Source organism: Cyclopterus lumpus, chromosome 9 (assembly GCF_009769545.1).
Source record: "Cyclopterus lumpus isolate fCycLum1 chromosome 9, fCycLum1.pri, whole genome shotgun sequence".
Lineage (NCBI taxonomy): Eukaryota > Metazoa > Chordata > Actinopteri > Perciformes > Cyclopteridae > Cyclopterus > Cyclopterus lumpus.
The window spans coordinates 10556586-10566548 of NC_046974.1; the positions used below are offsets into that span (position 1 = coordinate 10556586).

At 40.9% G+C, this 9963-nt stretch overlaps 1 protein-coding gene across 2 annotated transcripts; it reads left to right on the forward strand.

Annotated features, from left to right (window-relative positions):
* The first annotated feature begins 28 nt into the window (after positions 1–28).
* Positions 29–1895, forward strand: ankrd39 (ankyrin repeat domain 39). 2 transcript variants are annotated; one of them, XM_034541595.1, is made up of 4 exons: positions 29–249; positions 438–541; positions 632–835; positions 934–1895. In XM_034541595.1, exons 1-4 carry the CDS (start codon positions 36–38, stop codon positions 1078–1080), a joined length of 669 nt encoding a protein of 222 aa, XP_034397486.1. In that variant the 5' UTR covers positions 29–35; the 3' UTR covers positions 1081–1895. The 2 variants fall into 2 exon arrangements, with proteins under 2 accessions (XP_034397486.1, XP_034397487.1); XM_034541596.1 differs by having other exon boundaries at positions 707–835.
* The last annotated feature ends 8068 nt before the right edge of the window (positions 1896–9963 follow it).

Here is a 9963-nt window from a genome sequence, read left to right on the forward strand (position 1 = left end):
GAGTAGTCCACACGTGATGTAAGCAAGCTAGTTTTATGCATCGGGTTGTCTGGTTTCAAAGTGTAGCCACCTTTGTTAGCCTTCCTGAGTTTATTTTCGTTTTGACAAATAATAGCCATTCGCGTTGTTTCAACGCGTTTCTAACTAATAAAGCAATGGCGTCCGATAGACACCATTGTTCGTGTTGCTCCCATCCAGTCTCCTCTCCCAGTGTTTACCAGACATTGAGTGAAATGGAGTTTGAACGAGGTTTGCATTCAACTGTCAGGCATGTGTGGTCTGAGTTAAACCACGATTCAGATCGAGTTAAAGTATATGTAGCACATGTTACATTGACTGTTTGCCCATTTTGATTGCATGGCTTGGCTAACAACACTTTTTCCTGATTTGACTGATCGGTCTATGAAGTAAAGTGCTTGTGTGTCATTCTTATGCAGGTATCTGGTCGGCTGCAATGGATGGGGACTTGGATAGGGTCAAGTTCTTGGTCCAGAAGGGCACTGACCCCAACCTGAGGGACTCGGCTGGATACACAGCTCTGGTGAGTTTCCTCGGAGGATGGTTGGCTGTAATTGCTGCAGTGGCCTCATGTATCTAAACTCCTGCATCATATTTGTGTATTTTATCTCAGCACTATGCAAGTCGCAGTGGTCATCACCCTGTATGCCAGTTTCTTCTTGAGACCGGTGCTTGTGCATCTCCCCAGACATCAGGCGGTGCCACACCACTCCATCGATCAGCTTACTGCGGCCGTCTCGATGTGGTCAGACTCCTGCTGCACCACAGGGCAGATCCAATGATCTGTGATGACGACGGTGCATCCCCTTTACATAAGGTACAGAGCTGTCAACATAATAAAAGCATTCGAGAGAGACGGTCTGATGGTCATTTAACCTCTGCCTGTATTTGTTGCGCTGTTAAATGCTTGAGCAGGCTGCAGAACAGGGCCATGAAGAGGTGTGTGAGCTGCTTCTGAAGCACTGTCCAGCCCTCTGCAGCCAGGTGAACAAGAGGCTCCAGCTTCCCTTCCAGCTGGCACCGCAGCAAGATCTGCGGGAGCTGTTAAAACCTCCTCGGTGACGACGGACACACTGCGCCTGGCCCATGCATGGTCATCCAGTTGATATGAGCTCAAAACAAACTAGGTGAGGTCCGCTGAAGTCTCGTCTTGATCTAGATTTATTACATCTGCTTCCATTTTTCTCAGTTGAACATCAGCAAAGAGCGACTGAACAAAAGTATGGTGGCGGGGGAAGACAACATCACATTTTCTAGCTTCATACCATGGATATCATCCCGTTTTTGATTTCTAGTTTACTGTGGGTGTAGTAATTGCACCTCCTAGTCCTAAACTGTAGAATACTTGTGAAACCTGTAAAATACCAGTATTCTACTCTCGTTGCTACTTCACTCTTATCAGGTAGTTGTCAAATACATAATTATTCAGTTTGCACACATCCGCCTTTGTGTTATGAAGAGCAAGTTACAGTTGAGGTACTTAGTTTGGGTTTGAGGGCTAAGTGGTGATGAGGAAAGAAGAATCAAGTGAATACTCCCACCTCACCATCTGATGAGGTGCACTGATCTTTAATGTGGGTCATTTCACTGTGGCATTAGCCTTCCATTCATATTTCTCAGTTCAAAACTAGAGCAGAGCAGGAGTACAAGGTAGCTAGCAACAGGACAGACGGGAACAACAGTCCAGTTTAAAAGGCACAAAGTATTTTTAGTGCTGAAATTTCACTTTTGAAATGACTGCATTTAGACCCACAATGTGTATCATTTCAAATATATTTGAGCTGTGCCCTACAAACACCCGCATTTGCTTTTCACTGCAGCATTAATGATTGTTTTCTTTGAACATGTGGCATGTTTGACAAAGAAATTTGTATTAAAACTGGAGGCCAATATTGTTTGCCTGTGTTGGGTTATTTGTTCAACTTTGTCAGGCATATTTGTGTGAAGGGATCCTTGCTGGGCTTTCTGTGTGGCAGCAGGGGGAGCTAGTGCCTTAAAAGCAGCATGTTTTTTTTTTTTACCAGTACACCATGTGAATTAGCTGGCAGCTCACACACAGTGACCTCATTCAATCCTTTCAGCAAACGGTGGGAAAACTAAACGGAGTAACTGTTAAAAAGAGAGTAAAGAGTGTAACTGTTCCAGCCGATAATGAGTCATTCTGGATGGACACCACTGTTTAGCTGTTAGCCACCATGGGTTATTTACTGATGAAGAACTAGTTTTGTTTTGTCTAAACTGTTGATAATGCCAGGTCCTTTTCACACATTGGCATCGTTACTCATGAAGTTAATGAAGAAAATTAGACATGGTCTTTAGGAACGCATGTCTCAGCTGCTTCTACTGTACTACTTTTATTTCCCAGAGTATTTCGTCAAATATTTGGGATCTTCTGCTTCTGGTGTAAATTATTCACACTCTTCTTCAGTAAGAAAGTACATAGCAGATGTTAGTATTGACATCAGCCTCACAACTGTCGACCAACCTGGAAGTCCGGTTGCTAGTTTGTTGTTCCCGTGGTTATTGATACCTCCTTGTGTGTCATAGTGACTTGTAATGGCAGATTAAGACAAATTAAATAGTGGCTTCACCATAACACATTAATTATGTGTATTTTAAAAAAGAAATATATTTTTCTAATGTTATTAGCAGTCTTATTGAGATAATTCAAACTATCTTTAATTATCAAAGTCAGGACACATTATCGAGTGCTTTAAAAAAAAAAAAGCCAGTATTTATAAGCTAAGGGAACAAAGGACGGAAGCCTTGGGGTGAATTATAGTTGTGGATATTTCCATATCTACTGAAACAGATTGAAATACTTTCAACTCTTTTCTCACATACTTATTCAAAGCATGTTCAATAAGTAACATGTGCCAATCTCCTCCGCCTTCCACAGATGTGCACTGTTTGCACTGCACTTCTTCTGCGCTCACACAGCCTGCACACATACAACCCTACAAGCTCTCACTGAATTCTGAGGAACTTTCATTGGGTCTGCTGGTGGGCGGTGTTTCAAAACTACCTTCAAACCACATCCAGTGCCAGGACTGGAGGGGTGCCAGGCCACATCTGGAGCTCATTGCAGCTGACGCCACACAACCCAAGGAGATGGGGTGTCGGGGGGTAGATGGAGTGGGCTGGGGGTATATTAGCTCGCAGAACTAAGCTAAGAGAGCTGTTTACGCTCAGTGACCAGTTCCTCCTTCCACACAATAAGGAGCTGTTAGGGACTAGGAAGTAGGAACAAGGATCAACCATTCTGAGTGCCACATGCCAGTAATAGCAGGGGTTTGCTCAGCCTTTTCTTTATTTTACTGCTCAGCGAGGAGATTGTTTAGAAGATGTCCATGTTTGTTTTTGCAATAGCAGGAAGAACAAAGTACATTATGCTGTTTGAATCAGAGAAGTAAATTTGACTGGCACACAGACTATCACACCCGCCCTCAGCACCTTCTGATTGATCCTTTGCCAGATTCTTTGTAACATAATCAAAGTTGATGTCTGAGATTTGCTCGCAGAGAGCGAGGTAATGAAAACCCTCTGTGTCAATCAGTAAAAGTGGAGGAATATTTAACGGCCACATGGTTTTTTTGATCATCTTTCATGAGCTGGTTCGAGTTTGAGAGCTGTTTTGCCCTTTTATGTGGAAACAAAGGAAATAAGCAGCCTTGTCTAAAAAAATGATTCATTTAAATTAATAAAATTGTACTTAACTCCATTTTGTTGGTACACATGTTACAATAAGTGATGTTAAGGTGGGATTTCTAAGCCAAGCTTTTGAGAGCCTTTTTGTAATGGGAGGACTCCACAAGATGAGGAATTTGGATTACTCTATTTAGTGAGATTTATTTGGAAAGCAATGAAACTTCCTGGCCCTGGAACCCACTTCCACCATAATGAGCCCAAGTTAAACCAGGACTGGGTGTTATTTCCCTTTAGAAATAGAAGTGGTCTGTTTGCCATGCTTGCGTGCAGGATTTGAAGTCAGTGCTGGCGACTTTATTTTAAACTGTGCTTTCGCCTTAGAGTGGATGAGGAGAACAGCTTGTCCTCTGTGTGTATTTGTCCAGTTTGATGAGTACTTATACGCTGTAGAATTAGTCGTTTTTGTGGTTGAAAAACTGTGATTCAATTGAGCCAAATGTTAGTTACTTCCATTTAGGTGAAATCCAGATGCTTGTTTTCACAGATACTAAGGCCATCCGGTGCTTATCTTTCCTGTGTCCACCTGTACAAAACTAGTGCCCCTCACTTGCCTCCCAGCTGCCCTGGCAGAGTCTGAGCTGTCTGAATTATCCCAAAGTAATCAGGTAAATGGCTGGCAGATGGGCACACGTTAAGTAGTGGAGTACCAGACTCTGGCATGGAGGACCGCCCCACTTCGTCTCATCTGCATCGGGGAAATCGGGGAGTGTGGGAGCTGAGTGAGGGGGCGTGTGTAATCAAATCAACGGGAGCTGCTCCTCGGAGATGCTGCATAATCCAATTTAGGCCCACTCCCACTTCAAAGCAGCATGTTGTCTGCTGGTTCAAGTGATGTAGCAGATCTTACGCTCCCATTTTCCAGGTCAGTGAGTGATGAGAGCCATGAGTCCAGAGGCTGCAGCAGCTCAGCTCTTCCAGGCAATCAGTGCCGTGACTGTGGGAAATGACAGGCTTCTCAGGTGATCCGGCCAAACCCAAATCGGGACCATGTGATGCTTGTTTTTTTCTGTAGATATTATCAACATACTCGTAAGCTTTATATTTTTATCTGACTTTTCAACCACATTATAGATCTCCCAGTCATTTAAATATTGGGTGTCGTAGCCATGTCAGCAGGATTTGGGTTCTTGCAGCCACACTTGGACGACAATTCAACCAACACACCTGGACAATGTCACAACGTCTCTACCGGCGACCATTATCATGAAAAGGTTTCCCCAGGAAAGTGCTCAGTGGACATGCTGTAATGTCTCTGTTATTGTGGGTATATTTAAGGGGGATGGGTATTTTCCCAGATGTTTTTTTCCCGGACACTTTGGTGGATGGTTTCTTTTTATTGATTATGGAGATGTAATCTTCTCAAAAGCAGGTCCAGACAAACAACCCATAGCCTTACCATATGAGTCAAAGGACAAGTAATGAAGCTTTTGGGATCATATATCTAGGTCCCATCAAACCAGACAGATTATTATTTCTCATCTTCCAAATCTGCAGAGGAACTATACTGTGCATTCCCCTTGTTGAGCTTTTCAAGCATATTGTTCATTTGCACAGGTTTACTTGTCGTCCTTCCTATGCCTGTCTATTTGTTCATGTTTATTGTTCCTTCTCTTGTTTTTATCAAGTTTAACCCATCAGACTGTTGTTGATGTAACACAAGTTTTAGACAATATATTTCACAGTCTCATACTCATTGATAAAATTGTCAGTAAGGTTGGTTTTACATTAAAACTCTTATAAAACCATCCTAAAACGTACAACCTTAAAGCGCCTATGATCACTTTGTATATCACACCAGTGGATTGAATGATTACATTCAGTCAGGATGTTGAAAGATAGTGACAAATACATCGAAAATTATCACTTGTGTTTCCATGTTCTCTCAGCTCGATGGTGCTTTATGGCTTCTTTTGGCAAATCTTTGTTTTCAAGCCAACATAACACAGAGCATTTAGCAGAAGCTAAAGAGTCCAATATTTCCCTCTGGCTTGGAGAAGACAGTCAATATCAGATCTATATTCATCAGGTGGGCAGAACCATGAGGTCTTGAGTTGAATATTATATGTATCTGCTTCATGTGAATAGGAAACTGTGGGTTGATTAGTTTGCCATATCAACATAAAACTGGATTATGTGAGGCCAATTTGTTTTACGGTCCATTAGCAAGCCACAGTACTGGCATTCAACTTCACTTTGGTTTCAATCATTTATAAGTCCTAATAAAAAATGTAGGTACAACTGAGCACCAATGCAAGATAAAAGTTTCAACCTAATTTTTCCTCCTTTTTTTCTTTACGTGTTATAATATTAATTCCAGGGACAGCCAAGATCATCAATACATACCAATGTGTATGCGGAAATTGCGTGAAATACAGTAGTTTACTCAAATACAAAGTGAGGGTTTTGATATTTCCATTTAATTCTATTTTACACTTCTGCTTCACTACATTTCCGAGAGAAACTATGTTTCCCTGGCAGCTATAGTTACTGGTTACTTTACTGTTTTTCCACACATAACATACATGATGAACTTATAAAAGGATGCATTGTTATACAATAAAATAGAGTATATAAAGAAATTAAAATGAGCCCCACCTCATCTAATTCAAACATTGAAATGCTACTTACATATGTGTTAGTGATAGTAATCCAATGTAATAATATAGAATGGGGGGCATTTTCTGCATTATAGGTACTTTTATAACTTGTAAACTTTAAGTATTAATAAAAGTAAATTTTGCTCATAATACCTTACTTATACTTTAACATTTTAAATACATAACCTGAAATGTTTTTCTTTTTTCTTTTATTTTGCTACATACAATTTTTTTTTTTTAAAGTATAAATGGTCAGACAAAGACTTTGGGGAACTGAATAAGAGGCCGATCTAAAACTCATCTTTGTCTGCTTTTCATCATTCGTCGTGAGAAGTGAAGCATGAAAGAAAGACTTCAGGTAAAGACAAGATCCTGCAAGCCCTCATTTTGTTCAGATCTGATCAGATAAATCAGATTCTTCAATACATTCAGAAATGATGGCAAATGTAGTTTGAGTGCAATAGAAGGGCAGTAAAATGCTGCATTTGTTGAGTATTCACACCTAAAACAATGCATCTCACACCACATTTGTTCAGATCTCCCCAACAATACCAAACAGCAAAATATTGACGACTGCAGTGACAATACTCCCATTCAGTGTGAATGACCAGGGAACGTAACACCACGCTGCATGTGTAATTGAACAAGATGGTTACGCTGATGAACTAAGACTCATAGAGGTACGGCGTCCCTCTGTCAGCAGGTGCCCGGCACACACTGGCCCATTCATATGCACATTCCTGTCTCTCCACTCGCAGCCCAGCAGGTTCCTCCCAGCCACTCAGGACAGGGGCTGACGCACACAAAGGGTCTTCAATCTGCCTCAGACAACAGCCAGCATAAAGGCCCGGAAAGCCACAACAGTGTTATGTCAAAGAGCAGGCTGGTGAGCAAAGTTTGAGGGGGGGGCCCTGCGTAGAACGTGGGGCACTGCTGATGGATGGATGAGGGCTGGGCTCAAACAACGTAGTGGAAGCCCTGTCTGAGGGGTTTCTGCATAAAGGAGGATATTTGTACTTGCCCAGTAACAATGGAATGCAAACACGAAAAGTGAGGACAATAAAACACCACTTTGGGGGCGATGAAGAAGCTGCTGAGGGAAATCATCATGCAAAGCATCCCCGGGGCAGATATTGTTCACTCTGAGGATTGCATGACTCTCTGTTTGTCCTCATGCTGATGTGTGGCTTCAGTTTGCTTTTGCATAAGGTATTCCTGGCTTTAACAGTGTCCGGCACATTTCCTTATGCTGAAAGGAAGTGAGGAGTGAACAGAAATGCCCCACCTCATCTTAAACCATACTATTTGGACTGAGCTTTTGTCAGACACATCTAAAGGAAAGTTCAACTGACTTTAAAGCCTATGTACTCCTGGTCCTATTTACTGAAGTTCATCCTTTGTAGACAACATGTGTCATTTTTTGCATTTCCTCACAGATGAAAAGCAACTGGACTGTGTAATTATTAATTAAAATCATAAACGTGCCTTCATTTTATAGCCTTTCAGTTAAGCCCTGTCGGTAAGCTTGCCTATATGCTTCTTGAGCTACCACGGTATGCACACATCGTAGGGACAGGTTAATGAATAATGACATGAGGTTTTTTCAAATTAGCCTCACATATTACAAGTTCTGCTTTCACTCGCATATGTGTGCAAGTGAACCAGAAATATAGACAGTGTGTCGCCCCTGTGCTGCTATAAACAAGCAAATACCATCTTTTATTGGTCTCATCTGTTTTGTACACATTTCACCACCCAAACTGTCACTGTTCAGACTGAGATGAAGATTTCCAGAGTTTCAGATGTATCAGTCACCTTTCATCAGAGGAAAACAATAAGCAACTGAGTGAATAAAAAATCTCCATATGCCAAGACTTCTGCCAAGGCTTTCTTGTCCTCTGTAAAACTGTTTAAAATCATTAACAGCTTGTTGCACATCCCGAGGGAACTCTATCAGTGACATGTCTATAAAGATGTGTTTTTTTAACTGCCGTGGCATCAAAGGTCTTCTTGGTCGTGTTTTGATCCTAAGATGTGGCTTATGGCAGCACATGCCCGTTTAACTCTCACTATTAGATACTGTAATAAACATGCTTGGTTTTCTCTGGTATGTATGCGGTTGTCACATTCACAGTCCGTCTGCTCCATAGTCAGCAGCTCTCTTTGAAGCTGAAAGTTAATTTGAACTCAAAGTGCAGTTGACTGAAAGACATCAATCTTGACATGTAACAACAAGACAGTTTGTCCTTCGGCTTCAGTCACTATAACTTTAAGGAAAGGTGGACATTTTGGGAAATATTGCGTTTTTTTTAAGCTAAGCTAACCTGCTGCAGGTGGTAGCTTCCCAGTTCATTTACAGGTATATACGTAAATCTTCTCATCTGACTTTGGTGTTCTTTCCCAAAATGTTGAGCTATTCCTTTAAAAGAGCTGCGAGCCCAAAGCTGCAATAGAGTGGTGCAGGGATCATTCATTAATGTTGGCCAACCCGGAAGTTAGCATTACACTGGTTCCCTCAACAAAAAACAATGGGATCTTTTTATTAGCTTTTGGATCATTGCAGAAAATAAACACAGTGGTACACACATGGTTTTGATACTTACACTTTTTGTTCAATAAATTAATCTTCACAAATAAACTTTTATGATTTTTGTTAGATACTTTTGTGTATACACGCATGGGAGTGAGTATACACAACAACAAGGTTGTGAAGGCGGAGGAGATGTCGTGATGACGTTTTGCAATTTAATTCAGCTACTTGTTAGCAACCTCTTTTTATTTTTAGACACGTATAGGCTTCAACATTCACAAGAGGATTTATGTGGTGGAACGAAACCTTTAAAATCTCTTAGGTTGGGTAACCACATTATTTCAGGGAGCTAACCAAAAACCCATTTAAAAATGTTTTTTATTTCAAGACGAGGAAACCAGGAGTGCAAAAATGCTAACACATTTCCAGGTTTTAGTAGTTATTCCTGCAACACATATGAGAAGAGGGCTGCAGACGTCTGGTCACCTCATTTCTTTCTAACTACTTGATTTGCTCAGCACCAACTGATGCTAAAGTCTGAAAAAGTGCATCAAGTGATGCAGGTTTTCCAGACTTCACACAGCACCCTCTGAAGCCACAAAAGAACTATATATAGTATAGAAGTATTTCACACATGCGATAGAAGGCTATACTCCTCCCAAAGTCCGGTCTACAGACTTTGATGTGTAAAATCAGTTGAGTTAAGAAAAGTTATTGGACAGAACTGTGGTTTTAAACTGATGACAACACAAGGTACAAAGTTATCAGTACAAATATATGCAACATTCACAATTTGCATCTGCATACTGAGTACTTGAGCATGACAAAGCTGCTGTTATCGAAATGATTAATTTAGATAAATTCACAGTATCACAACATTTAGTATTTCAAGTATCTTCCGTAGCTCCTAAACTCTACTGTGTGCTAAACTCAAAAACAATGTTTGTATCTTGATGCTATTCCTTTAGTGACGTTTTGATTAATATGGTATATTGTTCTGTTTTTATCTAATTTTAGCACTGACACTTTATAATCTCAAATTTGATTTTTAGGTGGCTAGATTACAGTATCAACACTTGGTCATACAACCTGTAACATCATGCCAAGATG